Source organism: Moschus berezovskii, chromosome 5, assembly GCF_049115385.1.
Source record: "Moschus berezovskii isolate FMDL1 chromosome 5, NW_MosBer_1.0, whole genome shotgun sequence".
NCBI lineage: Eukaryota > Metazoa > Chordata > Mammalia > Artiodactyla > Moschidae > Moschus > Moschus berezovskii.
This window is the reverse complement of record NC_142464.1, coordinates 124,399,450-124,423,962: the sequence shown is the minus strand read 5'-3', so window position 1 is coordinate 124,423,962 and position 24,513 is coordinate 124,399,450. Positions and strand designations below refer to the sequence as shown.

At 59.3% G+C, this 24,513-nt stretch overlaps 1 protein-coding gene across 1 annotated transcript; it reads left to right on the top strand.

The window, feature by feature from the left end:
* Positions 1-642: 642 nt before the first annotated feature.
* LOC148777948 (uncharacterized) lies at positions 643-15,145 on the top strand. The gene is given in 14 exon segments (XM_088836136.1): positions 643-722; positions 2,128-2,199; positions 3,134-3,380; positions 6,153-6,388; positions 6,686-6,858; positions 7,256-7,324; positions 8,146-9,150; positions 9,334-9,708; positions 9,787-10,509; positions 10,669-10,887; positions 11,137-11,840; positions 11,893-11,965; positions 11,968-12,620; positions 14,954-15,145. Coding segments are annotated over 14 exon segments (4,821 nt in total).
* Positions 15,146-24,513: the final 9,368 nt, after the last annotated feature.

Here is a 24,513-nt window from a genome sequence, read left to right as displayed (position 1 = left end):
TGTCCACGGGGATGGGACCCAGGACCACCCCTCCCCGCCAAGAACAAAATCCCTGGATGCTTGTGTTCCTTATTAAAACGGCCTAGTATTTGCACGCGTGCTAGGTCATTTCAGTCATGTCCAACTCTCTGCGATGCTGTGGACTATAACCCTCCAGGCTCCTCTGTCCGGGATTCTCTAGGCAAGAATACTGGAGCAGGTTGCCATTTCCTCCTCCAGGGGATCTTCCAGACCCAGGGATCGAAGCTGCATCTCTTCCGTCTTCTGCACTGGCAGGTGGATTATTTAGCCCTAGCACCGCCTGGGAGCCTAGCAAATCCTTCCACACACTTTAAACTGTCTCTGAACTCTTCAGTACGCCTAATACAATGTGAATGCTGTGTGAATAGTTGCCATTGTGTAGGGCAAATTCAAAGTTTTGCTCTTTGAGAATTTTCAAGGGTTTTTTTAAATAAGTATTTTTCATCTATGGTTGGTTGAATCCATGAATGTGGAAACTGTGGATATGGAGGGCCAGCCACAAAGGCTCAGCAAAGACGAGGGTGGTGGTGGTAAAGACCATGGCAAAGGGACGATGATGGGGAGATGAAGCCATGACGAAGGAGAGGGGAGGGCGCAGTGAAGAACTGGAAGAGGACGAAGATGCCGCTGATGACAGAGCTGGATAAAGATGGCAGTGACGGCGATGAGACGGACAGAGAGGAGACGGGGCGGGAGGAGCCGTGCCGGGGGCAGAGCTGAGCGAGACCCCGGCCTCAGCCTTGCCTTCTCGGTCTGCATTCTGCCAGAGCAGACAGCTGGGCTGGCCACCCCGGTGGGTAGACAGGTGGGCAGTCTGCACTAGGTTGGGGGCAAGTATCTGCAGGCCCCTCGCAGGAGACGCCGCTCCTTCAATCCTGGGCAGATTGATTAGGGCTGAGCTGAATTTTGACCGGGTTGGGTTAAAATGAAATACATTTTGGATTTCCGTTGAGGTGAAGTTGGACTGGATTGAACTGAAATGAACTTCACTAAATTAAATGTGGGTTGAGTTGGCTGAAGTTCGGTTGGTGGAATTTGCTGAGATCTGAGAGCCTTCCCGTCTCAAGGGTCCCCCAGCAGCCCAGAGCTCTGCCCCGTCTGGCTCGGGGGCCCTGGGAGTGTTTGCCGAGCTGGGGGACATCCGTTCACAGTGTCACCCCCGCCCCTCCCCCAGTGCTCTCTGCCTCCCGTCTTCAGGGTGCCCTGGCGGTCAGGGATCCCCCACTTTTGACTGCCTGGAAGTGTATGTGGGATGTGGCTTTGTGTGGGTGTATGTCGTGGGAGGAGGGGGTATATAAGCACCCATCCCAAAGAGGGGCTGGGACCCCCTTCTCTGCAGGAGGGTCTGCAGGTGTCAGGGACTCCACAGTAGCCTGTGTGTGGCTCCCTGTTCACTCGAGGCTGGGCTCCTTCAGCAAACCCTTTCAAAGGGCTGGGCCCTAGGAGTACAGTCAGGGGCCCTGGTCCTCCCTCGGGGAATCCCTGAAGGGGCCCAACTGAGTCCGCCGCTGGGGGCTGTGGGCACCTTCCCACTTGGATGCCCCCTGGACAGAGGGCTCGCTGCTTCTCAGCCAAAAGCTGATCTGTCACTCCCCTGCACCGGTTCGAGTTTGGCTTCTAGGTGCCCGCAGATGCCTCTGGCACTTTGCCCTGTGGGGCTCTGACCCTGGCATCTGACCCCGTGGGGCTCTGACCCTGGCATCAGGAGGTGGGGGCTTGGGAGCCACCAGACTTGCCAGCTCTCTCCAGGGCGGCATCTCGGGCCTGGCAGCTGCCAAGGGCCGAGCAGGAGTTGGGTCTCACCTGGCTGCTCATCCAGCCCAGGATAGGGGTGATAACTCCCTCCTCCCAGGAGACTGGGGGCAGAGGCTGGGAAAGTGGGGGAGGCAGGGAAGCAGGCTAGGCAGTCAGGTCAGCCTGGGTAGGTTGAGGCGCCTTGATGTTGGGGGGTACCTGCTTCCTGCCTCAGACTCCAGCTCTGGCCCCTCCCAGAGATGGCAAGAGACCCAGCCTGCAGACAGAGCCAGCTGCTCTGCACCCAGGGCCTGTCCTCCAGAGACCCAGGGCTCAGCCAGCCCCAGGTCCTGGCTCTCTCCCCTCCTGCAGCCCAGCCCCCTACCCCAGGACTGCCCGGAGCCCCACAGTCCTCTACAGAACCAGTGCTGAGTGCCGCTCCCGGTTGCCATAGAAACAGAAAACCTCTGTGGTTTGCAGCCTTGGTGATGCTGGCTCCTCCCCTCTCTGCCAACTTCCCCACCCCCCACCTCGGGTGAGGGAGCAACACTGCTCTGGGCGATTCTATCTCCTTTCAAGTCACACCACTAATAAGCCCCCGGCACTGCCAGGAAGCCCACTAACAGATGAAGAAACAGGCCCAGAGAGGGAAAGCAGCTGGCCCGAGGCCACACAGCGCCCACCGGGCAGGGCAGGGTCTGGCTGCAGGGCTGACCCTCCGGGCTGGCCTGCGTTCCTTCAAGGTCATGAATCAGGGACCTCCCAGGGTGTTGGGAGGCTCCCTCCCACACAAAGCCCCAGGTTGCTTGGTGTCTGGGGTGGAGGAGATGTCTGCACCAGTGAGAGTCCCCACCCCAGGCCAGAGACCTGGGCAAGTTCCCCTCGGCCTGTGCTTGGTGGCGAGGCCCCCAAAGAGGGAGGAAGCACTTTATCAGTGGACACAGCACGCTGAGGGCGGTGGAGCCATCCTTGGGAAGCTGCACTGGTGAACACAGAACGTTTGTCAAAACCACAGCATTCAGACTGTGGGGAGGGAACATGCCGTAAACCCTGTGCTTTGGCTAATGACAAGGTAGGCAAGGCAGCTTGTTCACGGTCCCTGACACACGGCACCCCTGCCAGGTGGGGACTGTCAGGGGAGCTGGGGGGGCGGGTATGGGGACTCTGGGCCTCCCACTCATTGTTTCTGTAAAGCTAAAATTCCTCGAAACTGTGAAGTCCGTTGGTTAAAAAGATAAAAAAATAAAAAAGAGAGCGGGCATCAGCAGGGTCTGAGGGAGGCGGCGGTCCAGCTGGGAGGGGGTGGCCCTGGAATCGGTCCCTGCCCCCTGGGACTTGTGGCTCCGGTCATCTGGGGGCGGCACGAGGTTGTCCCCAGCGCTGTGACAAGTGGCCAGGTGGGCGCAGTGGCCTTCCAGAGCATTCTGGGCGGAGATGTGACCCCCAGGCCTCCAGAGCCCCCGTCTGGCTCCACCGGCCAGGAGAGGGGGAGGGTGGGGAGCGTTCAGATCCAGAGTGGGGGCTTGTGCAGTAGTGGGGAGATGCCCAGTAGACATCAAGGACCGGCCCAGTTCTTTGGGCACCGATCATTTTGTCATGTCCGTGTGACGTCAGCCGAGACCCAGGTGGGGAGGCCACCATGCCAGCCCCCAGGGAGATTGGCTGGTGTGAGCTCCTGGGAACCTGAGCTGCACGGGGACGGCAGTGGGCCGGGCTCCCTGTGCCAGGTGGCAGGACCCCAGAGGGTGCTTCATCCACCCGCCTCCTGGGGTCTTCCAGCCAGAGCTGCCTCGGGCTGTTACACAGAGCTGGAAACCCATAGACGCCCTTGGAAGACGGGGACTGCATTTTGCTGTAATCTGCAACTCTTTCGATTTTATTTTATTCACTCTTCCCTGTAATTATCCCATTGGTGGGTGAAAATAAACCTCAACAAGGAAATAGCCTCCCAGAAGGAGGCGTGATGTGGGAGCCACGGGAGGTGGGTGGTGGGGGTGCAGTGCTTTCGGCCTTCCCGGCCTCCTCTCCCCCAGGGGGCTGGATGGCACGGGGCGGGGTGCCCCTGCAGGCACTGGTCATTCTGGTTTGTCTGCGACTGTCCCTGCTTAGCACAGAAATTCCATGTCCCAGGAACCCCGTCCTGGGTGAATGGGACGGTTGGACGTCCTTTGCACAATCTCCTGAGGGTTTCTGGGACCACCCACCAGGGTCGGCTCCTCCTGGGGCCCCACCCCACCTCCACCCTTGGGGCTTCTTTCCTGACGCCCCTTGTTCGCGTCGGGCCTTGGGCCTCTTCTCCCTTTTCTCCCTCGGGAAGCCCACCCGGATCGCCCCCAGTTCCATGCATGTCTCCCCCACAGAGCTCCAGACCTCAACTTTCAGCTGACGGCCAAGCAGTCAGTCTGTGGAAGAGCAGACGGGTTACACTCGGCCTCGGTCTCCTGCTCTGTGAAATGGGAATGCCGTGACTTTGCTTGTGGGGACTCAAGGGCTACAGTGATGAGTGAAGTCAGGCGCTCGGCCCAGCGCTCGGCCCAGCAGTTAGCCACAGGCACCCCTGCTAGTGGGTCACCCCTGATAGTAGGTCCCTGGGGCGGGGATCTGCATGTTACAGATGAGAGGCCTGAAGCTCAGAGAAACGAATCAACTTGGGAAGACCTGGCCAGTCAGGGCCCAAGGCTAGGTCCACACTGCCCGGCTGGGGCCGCGAGGCCGCCGCCCCGCTCCACCCAGCTTCCTCCTGTGGGTGGTGGTGGGAGGTCGTCCTGGACCAGCCTTTGGGGCAAATTCTACGTTTCAGCTTTTGGAAACATCTCCTAACTGTGCCAGTGGCAGAAACGAAGGCCGTGCATCCAGAGACAGCTTGTTCACAGGGGAGCTGTCTCTGTGTTATTTAGCTCTGAAATAAGGAACTCCACTTTGGGGGAAATAAGAATTATTTTCCCCTTTTCCTGCCTGGACTCTGAATCACTGGGGGTCTGAGACTAGTTGCTGGTCATTATTTCCGCTCCCAGGGGAGGCGCCTCCCCGGAGCGTTTAAACTTCTTGGCCTACTCTATGGGTGCCCTGCAGGGACGCCCACCCACCTGGCTGCTCCTCTTCCTTAGGGGCTGGTCTTTGGAATAAGAGCGTTTAGCATTTTCACAGGGTTCTCAGTGGAGGAGGGGGGTTTCCCTCCCCCTCCCTGTGGGGACGCTCGGCCATGTCTGCTGGCACTTTCAGTTGTCACAGATCTGGAGTGGGGAAGCCCAGTGTGAATGATCATGTCCAGTGGGGGCTTGAGGCAGGGACCCCTCTGGGTCAGGGGGCAGGATGGGGAATGCTGGGCTGGGGAGTACTAAACCATCCCCCCTCACTCCAACTTCTCAAGAGTTGGAGAAGACTCTTGAGGGTCCCTTGGACTGCAAGGAGATTCAACCAGTCCATCCTAAAGGAAATCAGTCCTGAGCGTTCATTGGAAGGACTGATGGTGAAGCTGAAGCTCCAATACTTTGGCCACCTGATGTGAAGAACTGACTCATTGGAAAAGACCCTGATGCTGGGAAAGATTGAAGGCAGGAGGAGAAGGGGACGACAGAGGATGAGACGGTTGGATGGCATCACCGACTCAATGGACATGAGCTTGGGCACGCTCCGGGAGTTGGAGATGGACAGGGAGACTGGCGTGCTGCAGTGCATGGGGTCGCAGAGTCGGACACGACTGAGCGACGGAGCCGCAGACCCCGTCTTTGCCCCCCGCCTCGGTGTCTATCCCTGTTCCCTGAACACAGTGATGCTGCTGTTCAGGGTGACCTGCCATGTTCGGGAGCTGGGGGAGGGTGGAGAGGCACTTCCTGGCCCACCCAGCTCAGCCAGACCCCTTTAGGCTACCTCTGGCCAGGCCACCGGGTCCGAGTGGAGGGACAGCAGGTCACCCCAAGGTGGGCCTGCTCCCCACGCGGGACCTCTGAGCCCCTCCCAGGGGCTGAGTCGCTCCCGCTGGCCCTGGGGCCCTGGGCTGCAGCCAGGCCCTGTGGCCGTGATGGATTGGGAAGATAATGCTTTGTAAAATAATTTTCTTTTCTTTCTTCTTCTTTTTGTTCCCCCAAAGAAATTGAAGAAACCTGTGGTTTTGCAAATCTGCTGACCCAGCAGGAGGCTTCCATTGAACCACCCGGGTCAGGAAGAGGCCTGAGCCAGCAGATGGAAAACACCTCAGGGCAGATTCCAGCCTGTGTTGGGGAGAAAGTGGGTCACCGTCGGAGGTCAGAGAGCCCCTGGGCACGGGGCGTGGGGTGGGGAGCAGAGAGACGTGCCCCCTTCCTCAGGAGGGTGTCCCTGGGTCTCCTCTCACGTCCGTCTGTCCATCTCCTGGTGCCACGAGGCCAGGCTCTGCAGTCCTGTCTCCGGGCCCTCAGCTTCATCACCGGACGCTCGGAGGCTCCCGCCCGCTCTGGAAGGGCGTGAACATGCCCAGGGACCAGGGCGTCCCTGGGAGGAAGCGTGTGACAGATTTCAGCGCCACGTGGCTCCCCATGGCTCTGCACGAGGACACGACCCCCGGAGTTCGTGGTCACCTCGTGCTCATCCTTCCTGCCCTAACTTCTGGAAGCGTCCCACTCTCCTCCCAAACGGGGCCGTCTGGCGATGAGAGGTGAGGGGGCTCCTGGTTGAGGTGGGGGCTTCCCTGTTGGCTCAGCTGGCGAAGAACCGGCCTGCAATGTGGGAGACCTGGGTTTGATCCCTGGGTCGGGAAGATCCCCTGGAGAAGGGAAGGGCTGCCCACTCCAGTGTCCTGGCTGGAGGATCCCATGGACTGTACAGTCCCGTCCACCGGGTTGTAAAGAGTCAGACACGACGGAGCGACTTTGGCTTCGTTCCCCCATCCTGGCCTCGCCTCACTTTCTCTTTTCTGGCTCCCCCTCCTCCGCCCACCCCTTCCCCGGAGCAGTTACCACGCGTCCTCGGGGCTCCGGCCACCCAGCACCGCCTCCCCGGGATACACCGAGGCTCTGCCTCTCGTCCCCTGCGCTGGCCGCAGACCTGTGTGTCAAAACCTGCCTCCCCGATGTCCCTCGGAGCCTCAGCGGAGGCGCCAGACGAGCCCCATCCTCCTCACTCATCGTGCGGGGGGTCCAAAGGGTCCGGGACCAGACTCTGGAACCTTCCACAGCATGGTTTTGGAAGAGGGCAGGAGGGTGGGGGTGAGGGGCAGAGGCCAGGGCTGAGGAGGAGAAGAGCCCGGCAGGGCTGTGGGGCAGGTGACCAGGGGGTTCCGGGAGGTGGGCCGAGTGCCGGCTGAGGGAGGCGGCTCTGGGCCGGAGGTGTGGCCCCAATGTGTGAGCTGTGTGGGCGCCGGGACCCGGGAAACTGCGGTTTCAGGAGCCCCCGGGGGGAGGCACATGGAAGGCACTCAATGCACAGATGCTGTCATTAACTGTTGGCCTTATGTTCTGAGAGCTTTCGAATCTGGGTGCTTTTGCACCATGCCCCTGGCTCGAGTCCGGGCTCTGCTCCCCAGACCCCCGCACGCCTTGCTCTGCGGGGCCTGGCTGGCCGTGTGTTCTTTCCAACTGCTCCGTGCTGCGCGGTGAGGTCTCAAGCTCTTGGGAATCTGTAGCCACCCCACCTCTCCCCTCCCTCAGGGGCAGGGGGCTGGTGATGGGGGAAGGTTGTGGTCTGGCGCCTCAGCCCAGAGCTCATCTCCGCTCCAGGTCACGCTGTGGGGAGGGCAGGGGGTGGAGAGGAGACTGGGTGGGAGCGGCCTCTGCTGGGGCTGGACGGGCCTGTGGACCAGTCTTTCCCCCACGTCTGGGCCTGAGTTTTCCCTCCTTCACCACAGGACCGACCATCTCTGGATACCGACACAGTTGAGGGGGGTGGTGGACCAACCCAGGCTTAAAGGATTGAGGCCCACAGGGCTCCTTTCAGGAGGTACACCATGCCAGCCCCACCCGCACACAGCCCCGGCCCCACTCCAGGCCACTGAGGGTCCTGGGGATTGAGACCACCCCCAATTCTTCATCATCGCCTGCTCCCCAGTGCTTCTGCGACACTCCGTTCAGGAAGCTGCAGGTGCCTCCCTGAAGCCTCTTACCAGGGCCCCAAACCCAGAGCAGGATGGAGCTTCTAGTGGCTTCAGTGCTGTGTCATGAGGAGCCCGGAGGTGGGACCCATGGCCTTGACACAGCTGGAGGGGCGGTACCGGGCTGGGAACCTCAGCGGGGCTGGTGGTCTCCCTTTGCCTGGCCTGGGGGCCTTTCAGTCCCTTTCAGGCCCAGTGGTAGCTTGGAAGGTCGTTTCTCTCAACACCACTCTCATTTATTCATGGCGCTCAGATTGTTCAGGCCTCCCCACTGGTGAGGCTGCAACCTTCCACCTCAGGCTTCTGCCTTTTTTTTTCCCCCAAAGGTTATTTTTATATTTCTTCCATCCATTCACAATCTGCAGCCCATACACCATTCCATCCACATTCCCACCCACCCACGCACCCACCCATCCATCCACCATCCACCATTCATCCATCATCCACCATCCATCCATCCACCCATCCATCCATTCACCATCCACCATCCATCCACCAGCCATCCATCCACCATCCATCCATCATCCATCCATCCATCCATCATTCCATCCACCATCCATCCACCATCCATCCATCCACCATCCATCCACCATCCATCCATCCACCATCCATCCATCCACCATCCATCCACCCATCCATCCACCATCCATCCATCCACCATCCATCCACCACCCATCCATCCACCCATCCATCCACCATCCATCCATCCACCATCCATCCACCACCCATCCATCCATCCATCCATCCACCATCCATCCGCCCATCCATCCACCATCCATCCATCCATCCATCCATCATCCATCCATCCACCATCCACCACCCACCCATCCATCCATCCACCATCCATCCACCCATCCATCCACCATCCATCCATCCATCCACCATCCATCCATCCATCATCCATCCATCATCCATCCATCCACCATCCACAACCCACCCATCCATCCATCCACCATCCATCCACCCATCCATCCACCATCCATCCATCCACCATCCATCCATCCACCCATCCATCCACCATCCATCCACCTATCCATCCACCATCCATCCATCCACCATCCATCCATCCACCATCCATCCATCCACCATCCATCCACCATCCATCCATCCATCCACCCATCCATCCACCATCCATCCATCTATCCACCATCCATCCATCTATCCACCATCCATCCATCCATCCACCATCCATCCATCCACCATCCATCCACCATCCATCCACCCATCCATCCATCCACCATCCATCCACCCATCCATCCACCATCCATCCACCCACCCATCCATCCACCATCCATCCACCCATCCATCCACCATCCATCCATCCATCCACCATCCATCCATCCACCATCCATCCACCATCCATCCACCATCCATCCATCCATCCACCATCCATCCACCATCCATCCACCATCCATCCATCATCCATCCATCCACCCATCCATCCACCATCCATCCACCATCCATCCACCCATCCATCCATCCATCATCCATCCACCATCCGTCCATCCATCCACCATCCATCCATCCATCCACCATCCGTCCATCCACCATCCATCCACCATCCATCCACCATCCATCCATCATCCATCCATCCATCCACCATCCATCCATCCACCATCCATCCATCCACCATCCATCCACCCATCCATCCACCATCCATCCATCCACCATCCATCCACCACCCATCCATCCACCCATCCATCCACCATCCATCCATCCACCATCCATCCACCACCCATCCATCCATCCATCCATCCACCATCCATCTGCCCATCCATCCACCATCCATCCATCCATCCATCCATCATCCATCCATCCACCATCCACCACCCACCCATCCATCCATCCACCATCCATCCACCCATCCATCCACCATCCATCCATCCACCATCCATCCATCCATCCACCATCCATCCATCCATCATCCATCCATCCACCATCCACAACCCACCCATCCATCCATCCACCATCCATCCACCCATCCATCCACCATCCATCCATCCACCATCCATCCATCCACCCATCCATCCACCATCCATCCACCTATCCATCCACCATCCATCCATCCACCATCCATCCATCCACCATCCATCCACCATCCATCCATCCATCCACCATCCATCCATCCATCCACCCATCCATCCACCATCCATCCATCTATCCACCATCCATCCATCCATCCACCATCCACCACCCACCCATCCATCTATCCACCATCCATCCACCCATCCATCCACCATCCATCCACCCATCCATCCATCCACCATCCATCCACCATCCATCCATCCATCCACCATCCATCCATCCACCATCCATCCACCATCCATCCACCCATCCATCCACCATCCATCCACCCATCCATCCATCCACCATCCATCCACCATCCATCCACCCACCCATCCATCCACCATCCATCCACCCATCCATCCACCATCCATCCATCCATCCACCATCCATCCATCCACCATCCATCCACCATCCATCCATCCATCCACCATCCATCCACCATCCATCCACCATCCATCCATCATCCATCCATCCACCATCCATCCACCATCCATCCACCATCCATCCACCCATCCATCCATCCACCATCCATCCACCATCCGTCCATCCATCCACCATCCATCCATCCATCCACCATCCGTCCATCCACCATCCATCCACCATCCATCCACCATCCATCCACCATCCATCCATCTATCCACCATCCATCCACCATCCATCCACCCATCCATCCACCATCCATCCATCATCCATCCATCCACCATCCATCCACCATCCGTCCATCCATCCACCATCCACCATCCACCATCCATCCACCATCCATCCATCCACCATCCATCCACCATCCATCCACCATCCGTCCATCCATCCACCATCCATCCACCCATCCATCCACCATCCATCCATCATCCATCCATCCACCATCCATCCACCATCCATCCACCCATCCATCCACCATCCGTCCATCCATCCACCATCCATCCACCCATCCATCCACCATCCATCCATCATCCATCCATCCACCATCCATCCACCATCCATCCACCATCCATCCACCATCCGTCCATCCATCCACCATCCATCCATCCATCCACCATCCGTCCATCCACCATCCATCCACCATCCATCCACCATCCATCCACCATCCATCCATCTATCCACCATCCATCCACCATCCATCCACCCATCCATCCACCATCCATCCATCATCCATCCATCCACCATCCATCCACCATCCGTCCATCCATCCACCATCCACCATCCATCCACCATCCATCCATCCACCATCCATCCACCATCCATCCACCATCCGTCCATCCATCCACCATCCATCCACCCATCCATCCACCATCCATCCATCATCCATCCATCCACCATCCATCCACCATCCATCCACCCATCCATCCACCATCCATCCACCATCCGTCCATCCACCATCCATCCACCATCCATCCACCCATCCATCCACCATCCATCCACCATCCATCCACCATCTGTCCATCCACCATCCATCCACCATCCATCCACCCATCCATCCACCATCCGTCCATCCATCCACCATCCATCCATCCATCCATCCACCATCTGTCCATCCACCCATCCATCCATCATCCATCCATCCACCATCCATCCATCCACCATCCATCCATCCATCCATCCACCATCCATCCATCCATCCACCATCCATCCATCCACCATCCATCCATCCACCATCCATCCACCCATCCATCCACCATCCATCCATCATCCATCCATCCACCATCCATCCACCATCCATCCACCATCCGTCCATCCATCCACCATCCACCATCCATCCACCATCCATCCATCCATCCACCATCCATCCACCATCCATCCACCATCCGTCCATCCATCCACCATCCATCCACCCATCCATCCACCATCCATCCATCATCCATCCATCCACCATCCATCCACCATCCATCCACCCATCCATCCACCATCCATCCACCATCCGTCCATCCACCATCCATCCACCATCCATCCACCATCTGTCCATCCACCATCCATCCACCATCCATCCACCCATCCATCCACCATCCGTCCATCCATCCACCATCCATCCATCCATCCATCCACCATCTGTCCATCCACCCATCCATCCATCATCCATCCATCCACCATCCATCCATCCACCATCCATCCATCCATCCATCCACCATCCATCCATCCATCCACCATCCATCCATCCAATATCCATCCATCCACCATCCATCCATCCATCCACCCATCCATCCACCATCCATCCATCCACCATCCATCCATCCATCTACCACCCATCCATCCACCATCCATCCATCCACCATCCATCCTTCCATCCACCCATCCATCCACCATCCATCCATCCACCATCCATCCATCCATCCACCATCCATCCACCACCCATCCATCCACCCATCCATCCACCATCCATCCACCATCCATCCACCCATCCATCCACCATCCATCCATCCATCCATCCACCATCCACCACCCACCCATCCATCCATCCACCATCCATCCACCCATCCATCCACCATCCATCCAACCATCCATCCACCATCCGTCCATCCATCCACCATCCATCCATCCATCCACCATCCGTCCATCCACCCATCCATCCATCATCCATCCATCCACCATTCATCCATCCACCATCCATCCACCCATCCATCCACCATCCATCCACCCATCCATCCACCATCCGTCCATCCACCCATCCATCCATCATCCATCCATCCACCATCCATCCATCCACCCATCCATCTACCATCCATCCATCATCCATCCACCAGCCATCCATCCACCATCCACCACCCACCCATCCATCCATCCACCAGCCATCCATCAACCCATCCATCCATCCACCATCCATCCATCATCCATCCACCACCCACCCATCCATCCACCCACAACACATGTATCATTCTCTTCACGTCCCCACGCATCCTCCCGTCCGCCCGTCTATTCGTCCGTCCCGCCTTCCATCCGTCCGGTCCCCCACTGTCTCCAAGGCATTCGTCAGTTGTGCCCGTGTTCTCCGGCCAGCTCCTCAGCCGTGCTCCTCCCTCCCGCCCTTCCGCTGACAGGGGCACGCCCTCTTGCCATCCAGCCCCTCTCGCCATCTGCACTCACCTGTCTGCCCATCCACCCACCCGCTCATCTGCAGATCCACTGAACACCTGCTTTCTCCATCCCAGGCCTCGTGGGTCCCAGGTGCTCTGACATTCTCCAGACTGCCCATATTAATATTAGATCGAAGCATCCAACCTGCTCATCACGACTTGTGCTTTGAGGATTCTGATCAATGTCCAGATGTCTAGAGAGCAGCCTTATCGTGTGTGTGTGAAGGGGAATTTCCAGTGGGCATAGGCTGGGAGGGTGTGTCCATTGCCCTGATAGAATCAGCTACTGTGCGGGGAGGGAAATGTGCCACCCTAGAATTCTAGAACGGAAATGGAATTGTCATGGAGAGAGCCCAAAGTGGGCTGCTTCTTGGCACATACGAGCTGTTGCTGCTTCTGTCCTAGGGTTTCCTTCTGTGCCGTTTATTTAGCAACAGTGTGGACAACCTGCTTGCCCCTGGAGCAGGGCTGGGGGTGACAATACAGTCGTGGCCGCTCCATCATGTGCCTTGAGGGGAGGGGTGCTGTCCTCCTGACCCACTGACCACAGTGCCATCTAGGAGGCAGGCTGTGCCCCGAGGGACCCAGAGGAGCACATAAAGGAGGGTCCTTCCCCACCGTCTCCCCTGATTTGGAGGCAATTTGGGAGAGCAGGAGGTGAGAGGGGCTTGCATTTATTGGGGAGGGCTCACGGGTGGGGAGGGCAGAGCAGAGCTGCTGGCCTGGAGTGAGTGCGGGGCTGGGGCAAGGACCAAGGGCTGCAGCCTTGTGCACTACCCTGGGGTGGAGCCCCTGCCCGGTGTGTCACCCGGGAGCCGCCAGAGTCAAGTTCTGAAGACCTGGGGGGTGAGGAGCAAGCCTCGCCCCGATGTGCCGCAGATGAGCTCCTCCAAGGGAAAGAGACCCAGGTGCGTCCTCGGCCGTCTTGACCTGAATCTCTGCTCAACCGAGGCCCCGCCCCAGGGTTTGGTAATTAGTATCTCCTGCAATGGCAAGCCACTCCAGTACTATTGCCTAGAAAATCCCATGGATGGAGGAGCCTGGTAGGCTGTAGTCCATGGGGTCGCTAAGGGTCGGACACGACTGAGCGACTTCACTTTCACTTTTTACTTTCACACATTGGAGAAGGAAATGGCAACCCACTCCAGTGTTCTTGCCTGGAGAATCCCAGGGACGGGGGAGCCTGGTGGGCTTCCGTCTATGGGGTCACACAGAGTCGGACACGACTGAAGTGACTTAGCAGCAGCAGCAGCAGCAGCAACCTAATTACAGAACTTCCTGCTAATTCCCAGGGTGTACTTGAGGGCGGTCTGCAGCCCCTCCTTCACATGGATGCTGGAGAAAGAGGCAGAGGGTATTGCTTGGAAATCAGTCCCACCGCCTTAAATCTTTGCACTGCTGCTTGCAAGCTGTGTGACCTTGGGTGTGCGGCTTAACCTCTTTGAATCTCATTTCAGGGATTCTAAAAGGGGGATAGGGATGTTATCTACCCTGTAGGATGAAGCAGAGTGGTTGAGAGAACACACATTTCCTTCCCCAGCTGCACCATTCCTGGCCTGGAGGAGGGGCTCTGGGGGTGCCTCTCCCCCTTCCCTCCCCCTTCCCCTCCCCCACTGGTGGAAGCAGACAGCTGTCCCAGAACACTTGCCGCTGGAAAGGGCTCAGACTCTTGCATTCTTGTATGAAAGTCTTAAATCTAGGCTAAGACAATTAGGATAATCCTGCAGATGAGTTGTGAGAAATCGGTCTGGCCGCAGAGCTGGTGAAGAGAGCCAGGCGCCCGCCTGCCAACCTGTTTTGTGGAGGAAACAGGACAGCATCGCCCTGATTTATTGCCTTATTTACTGAGCAAACCCCTGTGCCCAGGCCAGCCCTGTGGGGCAGCGGTCCAGGCTCACAAGGAGAGGGGGTGACTCAGGGCCAGAAAGGCTCCCCCCCGGGTCTGGGAAGGGGGGCCGAGGACCTCAGGCCGCTTTGCCACCCTGCCGCCCACCTCTCCCAGGCCCCAGCCGTCCCATCGTGTCCTGGGGGCCACCAGCCCCACACCTCCCTGTCCCCCAGTGGCCCCCCTGACCCCGTGTCTCAGGTGCTGGGACCCTGCAGGGGCCTCACCCTGCTGCCCCGGCCCTTCAGCCACGAGCTCACCCTGGCTTCCTCGGCAGGAGCATCTGCTGGGCCCAGACAGCCCTCCTAGGAGGAGGTCGCCCCTCCGTAGCCCCGCGTGAACCGCACGGCTGTCCTGCACTGTCTGTGTCTCCCCCAAGCTTTGGAGAGTCCATCACTCCCCCCAACCCCCCCACCAGGCTCTGCCTGGGACAGGTTCAGGATTCCAAACCCTTCATGACATGGATGGATGGCTGACTCTCCTGCAGAACACACCACGCGCCAGGTGCCGTTCCAGAAGTTTCCACGTGTGTTAGCTCACTCACTCTTGGGACAGCCACACTGGAGGCACCCTGATGACCCCCCTGCTTTGCAGATGGAGAGCCTGGAACATGGAGCATGAGACTCTCACGGTGAGGGACGGACAGGAGCCGGGAGGACGCTCCCAGCAGCACCTCTGCCCAGCACGAGTCCGTGGGGAAGGCGGGGCGGCCCCTGCTCGCCCTGCTCCCCACCACCTCCAGAGTCAGCTTCCCCATCCCTTCTGATCTGCACCGTCCACGGATGTGGCTCTCAGCCCCCTTACTCCACCGCTCCTGGCTTTTTGTCTACAGATGCGACCTGATTGCTGCCCCCGTGGGACCCGCTTCCTTTTGGCGTCTGAGCTCGTCCCTGTCCGTGACTGCTCACCCGTCACCGTGGGCTGAGAGGGGCCCCCAGGGATGGGTGCCCGTCCTGAGCACTGGAACCTCAGAACACAGTTGTGTTTGAAAAGGGGGTCCTTGCTGAGAGGTGAGCAGTTGCGGGTCTCCAGATGAGGTTGTCCTGAATCACCTGGGTGCCCCCCAAACCCAACAGCCACTCACCCTGTGAGAAACAGAGAAGTCAGAGGGGAAAGGCCATGTGACGACCGAGCAGAGGCTGGGCGGGTGTGACCACGAGCCCAGGAGCTCCTGGACCCCCAGGAGCTGGGAGAGGTGGGATGGCCCTGCCCTAGAGCTTCTGGAAGGAGTTCCGACACCTTAATCTGGATGTTCGGGGCCAGAAATTTAAGAAGATAAATTTCTGTTGCTACAAGTCACCCAAGTGGTGGTAATCTGTACGGCAGTGGGAAGACACTCGTGCATTCCTGGGGCGGGGCGGGGAGGGTGATGCTCTATTGCCTCCACTTTGCTGATCCAAGAGGGGATGTCGTTTTCCGAGGATGATGGGCTCCAATGTGACTCAGCCTTCCCCTCACCCTGGGGTACCTCGAGGCAGGGTTTGGGGAGCACGTGGGGACACAGCCCTGGGCACCTTCTCAGATCCTCGAGGGCCACCTTCTCTATCAGCTTGCACCCTGCCTGTGCCAGGTGGCCACCCCCGCAACCATCCATGGGGATGCAACCGCCACTTCAGACCCTGGGGGCTGGCTTCCTGGGTGGCCAGGTGATGTGGGTGCAGATAGCAGTGGTCAGCGCCCAGCAGGGAATGGTCAGGAGACAGAGGGGTGGGCAGCTCCCCGTCCACGGACCAGCCCGTGTGTGAGTCCTCCATGCAGACTGTCCTGAGACATCACTTTGTCCGACCAAGCACGGCCGCCTGCCTCTTCCTGCTCATAGTCCGGTGGCGGCCAGCGCAGGGGCGTCTCACCCCAAGCCCCTCTTCTGGTCCACTTCCCGTCCCCTGACACCCCCATCCTGGCCTTGCTCCTCTCACGAGAAGTGGCGGCAACTTAACCCCTGCCTCAGGCTCCGTTTCCGGAGGACTTGAGCTGAGACAGGCAGCCTCACATCCTGAACCCCTCTGCCTGTCCGTGGTCCCGCCTCCAGCCGTGTGCTTCCTGAGTACTCACCGGCCTCATCCTTCTGCTGAAATGTGCCCCTGGGACTCTGAAGGGGGCAGAAAAGCAGGCTGAGACAGCTGTCTCTCTGAATTGGCCAGCAGCGGCCAAGGTCCCCTTCAGGTGTTCACCCATCCCCTTCCTCAATCTGGGCTGGCTTGGGAGTTCTGGGAAGTTAGAAGGGCCAGAGGTTTACCGGGTGATGCTCGTAAAAAACAACGGGGCAGGCGGGGCCTGTGGACGGCGGTGCTGGGCTGGCCCCTGCGAACGGGGACGCAGAGGATAGACAAGGGCCCAAGGGCCTGGGACTGCGGGGAGGCTCGGGGAGGGTCCCAGCCGGAACTGCGGGGAGGCTCGGGAGGGTCCCAGCTGGCCCACAGCGGCTCCCGGGGAAAGGCTGCCGCAGAGGTGGCTGAGAGGGTCAGAGACGGCGAGCCCCGGCCCCACCATGCCTGACCACTGCCCGGGGCACCAGGACTGTCCGCAGCCTCAACTCAGAAGCAGAGCCAGTCCTGCAGCCATGGCTGTGCTTGTGTGTGTGTGCGCGTCCAGGGGGGTGTCTTGAGGGAGATCCAAGTTCTCCTCCATCACTGTCCATAAATGTGGATCAACTGTGTGCCCGGCCCGAGGGGCACCTGCAGGCATCCGACCCCTCCCCGGTCCAGAGTGGGCACCCAGCGGGGAGAAAGGGACTAGCACGGTAGTTCCAGGAACCACCGGCCCAGGACTCCCGGACCTTCTGTGCTCCCAGAGGGCTCCCGTGATCCCGACCCCCTCCCGTGCCCCCATCCTGCCCCCACAGTGCTCAGCTGGACACCTTCCCTTGCGTCAGCGCCTGCAGTGTCCTTGGGGACTCTGAGCTCTCAGAGGCTCAGGTTGCCATGGTCACCAGACTCTCCTCTCCCCAAGACCTGCTTATTCCTGATTCAGAAAACAGCAGGGTGGGCTCGGGGGACCCTCGGTGTCCCTGCCTCGCTGGGGGTGTGGGGGATGTCACGTGGGCACAGGGAACCCCTGCTGACTGAGCCCTCACTGGCCAGAGCTGAGCCCGAGGCTGGGGGAAGGTTCCGATCTTCCTTGTTGGTGGGACTTCAGGCTAGAGCTGGCAGCTGAGATGTCGGGGTGAATAAGGTCCTGTTAGCTGACTCACTGTGGGGACGAGGACGAAGCCCCACGCCAAGTTCACGCTGACCACCTGGACGTGTCCAGGGGTCTGCCGGCCCTGCCCCTCCCCCTGTGAGGGTTCCTCGTCTGTAGACCCCTGGGGCAGCCAGGTAGACCCCCAGATCTCCCCAACACCCCGATCTGTGGCTCTCCTCTGCATCCCAGGAGTCCCGTCAGGGTCCTGGGGATGGGGGATCCTGCTCAGCGTCTCAGCTCTCCCCAGAAGCTTCTCCTGCAGCCCCGTCACGTGGAAGCTCGAGATTTGTTCAATAAATGGATGGATGAGCGGGTGGATGGATGGATGAGCGGTGGATGATGGGTGGGTGGGTGGATGGATGGATGATAGACGTTGGATGAGCGCGTTGATGAATGATGGCGCTGGCCGCCTGGCTGGCTGGGTGGACAGGTGGGTGGGTGGTGGGTGGATGGATGGTTGAGAGAAGGGGTTGGATGATGGATGAGTGGGTAAATGGAAGGGTCAGTGGGTAATGGGTTCGGGCTTCCTAGGTGGGTCCATGGTAAAGAATTCACCCGCCAATGCAGGAGATGCAGGAGACACGGGTTCCATCCCTGGGTCGGGAAGAACCCCTGGAGGAGGGCATGGCAACCCACTCCAGTATTCTTGCCTGGGAAGTCCCATGGACAGAGGAGCCTGGTGGGCTACAGTCCACAGGGTCGCAGAGAGTCCGACATGACGGAGAGAATAAGCATGCACGCACACACGGGTCGGTGGATGAGCAGGGGGATGGAGGAGTGGGTAGGTGGATGGTTATTCCCCACATGCCAGGCCCTGATGTGGGTGCTCTCAGGCCCTTGCTTTCCCGTCCCCACCCAGCTGCTGGAGGTGGTGGCTTTGGTTTGTCATCTGCTTCCTGCCTGTGTGTGATGAGTATTTCACAGTTAACCCCAGACTTGCTTGGCGGAGGGAGACTGCTGCCGAAGGGCACATGCTGGAACGTGTCCACTTACTCGGAGGCCTGGGGTCACCACGAGGGCACTCGTGCCAGGGGCAGGCCTCTGGCTGGTCTCCATGGCCTCAGCCAAGCCTGACTCACTGGCACATCCTCTCTCCTTCCCAGGCGGAGTCCCTGTTCCCAGTGAGCTTTGGACTGGGGTCTTCACAGTTCAGCCTTCGAAATCAGCTGTGGGCTTTGGGCAGCCCCTGAGAGGAAAGTTCATGGTCAACTCTGTGGTTAAGAATGAGTCCCTTCCTGCTCTCCCCAAAACCTGAGCCGGTGTGGGGGAGGGGACAGGAGCCAGCCGACCCCCCGAACAGAAAGAAGACTGACGTGGGGGTGCCCCTCCCTCCCTGTGCTCCTTCCTGGCCTGCTGCCCCCTCCTCCAGCAGACTCCTACACATACGTCAAAACCCAGAAGGCCCACTCGGATCCAGAGTGGAGAGTGAGTCTTTTCTCCCTTCCTGTCCCCACACAGGTCAGACCCTTGGGGGTGACTCACTGAAGACAGTCTCCTGCTTACTGATGAGGAAACTGAGGCCAAAACAAGCGCCCCGGGCCCAGGCCTCACGGACCCTGACTAATCCCAATCCTGAGCCTGCCGTGGTCTCTGCCCCTCTGTGATGGCCAGGTTTGCGGGTCCACTCGGCCAGCCCACAGTCCCTGGTGATTCACACACTCATCTAGGTGCTGCTGTGAAGGTATTTCATAAGTGCGTTCACTTCTACCTCCTTCAAGTGATCGGGTGAGGCCCACCCACCCTGGGGCGGGTCGTCTGCTTTAGCTATCGACAGCTCCAAAAGCTAAGCTCATCCAGACACCCCTGCAGACACACACAGAGTCGTGTTGACAGAACAGCCGGCCTCTGATCAGACTGACACGTAAGAGGAACCACCAGACTTATAAGTGCGAATTCAGAGCCATGGCCCCGGTTTGGGCCTCTCACTCCAGGCCTGGGCCCAGTCCCTTCACCTCGCTGCACAGGGAGGAATGGCCGGGTGGCTGCAGCACAGGCCTCGGCACCCCGGAGATCCCTCTGGGAAGACGGCAGCAGCTGCTCTGATGGCGACGGGATGCTGAGGCCCAGAGAGGGCAGGCACTCCCCAGAGGTCACACAGCAGGCCCTACGGCAGCAACTCATGCAGTTGGTTCTCTGTCAGCTGGGCTGGGAGGGTCACTGGTCCCTGGGCCCCAGCGTAGCGTGGCTGCGTTATCGTCACAGGGTCCTGTTTCTGACCTCAGCAGGACCACACCTAACACTTTCTCTCATCTTCTCAATTGCCTCCCAACAACCTGGGAGGCAGGGGTGATCCCATTTCACAGATGGGGAGACTGAGGTGCACAGGGTGGGAGGGATTCACCCAGGGTCCCAGCAACCCATGGGTACAGACCCGGCCTCAATGGAGTCACAGTTCAGTCATATTTTCTGCCCCTTGGCCACCCCTGTCAGCCTCCTCCTCCTTCCCGAGTCCTGTGGGGAGAAAGGGGGCCTGGGGGTCTCCGTTTAAGATGCCTCTGTGTCTGCAGGGTGTGTGTGTGCGCGAGTGCGTGTGCATGTGTGTGTGTCCACACGTGTGCACGCCCGTGTGATCAGGGCAGCGACGGAATTACTCCTCTGAGCCCTGAGCCCACCGTGAATCCGTCGCTGGTTGTTTTGACCCAAACTTGAACTCCACACACTTGAACGCCAAGCCACGGTTCACTGGCAGCCTTGGTTTCAAAGAAGTTTCCTGACTGAAGATAAACAAAAAGCCAACAAACAAGCTTGAAAGAGCGGAGAAAAGGCCAAGGGCAGCCGTGGTGGGTGCAGGGCTAGATCAGAAGATGAGCGGGAGCTGGGGGCAGGTCTGGGAGGTGAGTGCGGGGCGCCTGCCTTGGCCTGTGGATGCCTTCCGTCCAGGTGGATCCAGGGTCCTCCTGGGCCTGGCACAGAAGCCAGAGCCCAGAGCCTGGCCCTCCCCGTAAGCCGACTCACCCTCCCGACCCCCCAGCAGCCCTGTGGAGGGGTCCAGGCCCTCTTGTAGCGACGGGAGAGGGAGCAGCCCCCAGGGCTGAGCTGGGATCTGACCCAGCACTGACTCCAGGCCGGGCACCGCCCCTCACTGCCCCCCACCCCCACAACCCGAACCGGGGCATGTCCTGGCTGCTCCTGCCCTCCTGCACGGGCCTTCGCTCAGCCTGCTCGCTCCGATTGAGAGACTGAGACTCCTTCCTCTGCCTCCCTTGTCTCCATCCAGCCCCCATGACAAGGGGGATGCTGACAGCCCCATGGGGCCCTGTGAGGGTTCAGGACGAGAACGCAGGCTGGGCGCAGAGTGAGACCCACACGAGGGCGGCCATGAGGCTCGCGCTGCCTCCTCGGTGCCCCACGCTCGGGGTGGGGAGCAAGAGGTCCAGCCCTGCGCTTCCTGCCCTCGGAGCTATCTCCTCTTCCTCTCAGGGCCCTGAGGCCGGACGGAGCATCTCTGCAGCCCCGAGGAGAGCGTGTCCTGGATTTTTAAGTCCAAACTGGGTTTAATTCCCTGCCATTTGGGCCTGAGCACCCGGGGCGGGGGCAGTTGGGGGTAGGTTTCCTTCATCTCCATCAGCCTTGTTTATTGCTCCTCCCTCCCCCTGGGCGGGGGCTCCAGGGACCCTTCTGGGCTCTGATTCCGGGGCAGGGGTTCTGGTCCTGGGAAGGGAGGGGTGGGTGGGAGTGGAGCCCCCCAGGCTCTGATCTCAGCCAAGCTTGACTGCTGCTGCTGGGCCAGGCTCCATGAGCTGTTGGGTCATGATTGGGGGGTGGGGGAGGGGGACCGATGGGAGGGAATGTTCCAGAGGCTGGCCTCCACCTCAGAGAAGCCCCTGTTGAGGCCCCCACTCTGGGCCTTGGGGTTCTGCTCCGAGGGCAGCAGTGTGGCCATTACTGCCTCTGCCTCCAGAGCCTCTGGGGAAGGATTTGTTCAGCCAGGACCTTGCTGAGGGACTCCTGTGTGCGGGGGGGAGCCAGACAAGGTGACCACACTGTGGGGTCCCTGCTGGGAGCAAGGGGCCCTGAGGCCGGGGAGCATGGGGAGACCCCTGGTCCCCCACCTCCCTCAAGGTGGTATTGAGACTGAGTCTTGACATTTGACATTGGGAGGAGGGAGGTGGGGGAGGGGGAGGGGAGGGGGAAGATGTTCCAACAGAGGAACAGCATCCACAGCAGCTTCATGGTTTCCTGATCCACCAACACATAAAATTTGGATCCCCAGCCACAGCAGGTCCCTGGAAACCCTGCAGGTTCTCATCTGAGTACCACCAACGGTCGCCATGTCCCAGGTGGCCGCCCCGCTGTCCCTTGGGCCCCACCGCCTTGTGCCCAAGCCCCGGGTTCCCAGCAGTGCCCACTGCACACTGGCCTCCTCCTGGACTTGGTCAGCCCCCCTCCTTCTCTCTCAGAAGACTCGGGCAGGCGGCCCGTGGAGAGGTGTCTGACCGAGTGCTGGCCTCCTTCTCGGAGACCCCACCATGCCCCTCCCTCTCTCAGACCTCAGACTCACTCTCCAGGGAGCCTGGACATCCAGGGACGCCTCATTGTCCGACACTCCATGGTGGTTCCCGACTCGGGCTGGGGAATCTCTGGGGTCCTGGGGAGGTCGTGAGATCTCAGGCTGCCAGCCCCCCACCCCAGGAGGAGACCCCCACACCCTGTGCTTCCTGGTGGGGCTGGGCCCTTGGATTCCTATGGCCAGCTGGGCGGTCTACTGGGGTCCTGGGGAGGTCGTGAGATCTCAGGCTGCCAGCCCCCCACCCCAGGAGGAGACCCCCACACCCTGTGCTTCCTGGTGGGGCTGGGCCCTTGGATTCCTATGGCCAGCTGGGCGGTCTACTGACCCACAAGCAGGGCTCGAGGCAGAGCGGCGGGACCAAGGCGGGGTGACCGCCTGGCCTGGGGCCCAGGGGGAGTGCAGACACTGGCGGGTCAAGGCAGGGGGCAGGGGCAGTGCTGGGGGCAGGGTGGCTGGCTGAGGACTGTCGGGAGAGCTCTTTCCATGTTCTGCGCCTGGAGCAGGAGGTGGCCTCTGCTCTCTGAGCAGCAGACAGGCCTCCGAGGACCTGGACTCAGGGTTTCTCCCTCCCTGGGGCAAGGACGAGGAGGTGCTTTGGAAAATCTGTTTTCAGAGCCATTTACACAATGGCTCTCTAGCCCTCATTTCCAGAAGCTTCCACAGTCGAGCGAGGCTTTAATCTTGATGTGGAAGTCAGTTCAACAAATTACGTGCCTCCTGGGTCATCTCATTCCCGTCAGGTGGCCTCGGGTGTCCCACCAGCACCTCGGCCTCCTTCCTGCCCGCAGGCCCGTCCTGGTCTGTGCCTCTGATCCGTCTGTCTGCACCGGTAAGGCCTCCCTCAGACCAGCCCCTGGCCCAGGCAGGGCTGGAGCCTCCTTCCTGGGGCTCTTGCTAGGGGTGGTCTGGTCAGCACCACTGAAGTCGGGGTCTGGGCATTGGTCTCTGACCGTGAGCCGGGCCCGAGCTCAGCGGGGTCCTGGGAGGACCCGGTGTTTGGATGTAGTTTTCAGACAGAAGCCTCACGACCAAGGACCAGATGCTCCTGATCACCCGCCAGGTTGGCACACGCTACTTGAATGCTACCTTATCTTTCATTTCATTGAAACAACGGTGTTAAGTACATCATTCAAAAAGCCAGATCATTCTTCAAGGTTTATCATAAAAACCGTCTGTCTCTGGGCCTCCCCTGCTTTGAATCCCCCTCCCTGAAGGCTTTTACCTTTTCATCTGTTTTGCTTTTTTGTTTTGGCTTTCTGGGTTGGGCACGTCCTCCCTTCTAAAGGATGTGTTATCTTGTGTTGATTTTTCAGGGTAGACACCATCCCTTCACTTTGATGGTGACAGACACTTGCTGAATTTTCTCAGGGCCCCCCCGACTCCCCGTAGAGGGGAACTGCATTTGGGATTCAGTCACTATTCAGTATTAATCAGTTCATCAACATATGGATTAGCTCTTTTAAACGAGACTCATGAATCCATCTCCAATGCTTTACTCACTGGAAAAGATCCTGATGCTGGGAGGGATAGAGGGCAGGAGGAGAGGGGACAGCAGAGGATGAGTTGGCTGGATGGCATCACAGACTCGATGGACGTGAGTTTGAGCGAGCTCCGGGAGTTGGTGATGGGCAGGGAGGCCTGGCGTGCTGCCGTCCACGGGGTCTCGGAGAGTCGGACACGACTGAGCGACTGAGCAACGACAGCAGTCCATCAGTCCTCTAGTCAAATGCTGCGTCTCGTCGTGTTCTTCCCGGTCTCCCTGAGGTGAGCTCTTTGGGGCTACATTCTGCATTTTCTTGTGCAGAAACTCTTCTCCTGAACTTGTCATAGAAGCCTGTGAAAACTCATTCTCTGTGTCCCCTGTAGCGGGAGGCTGGTCCAGCCCAGTCTCCTCCCTGGAGACGCCAGCCTGAAGCTGCCTTCACTCTCTGCTCTCGGCTGCTGAGTCTCTCTCCTGGGTGCAGGCGTAGTAGGTCGCTTTGGTCGT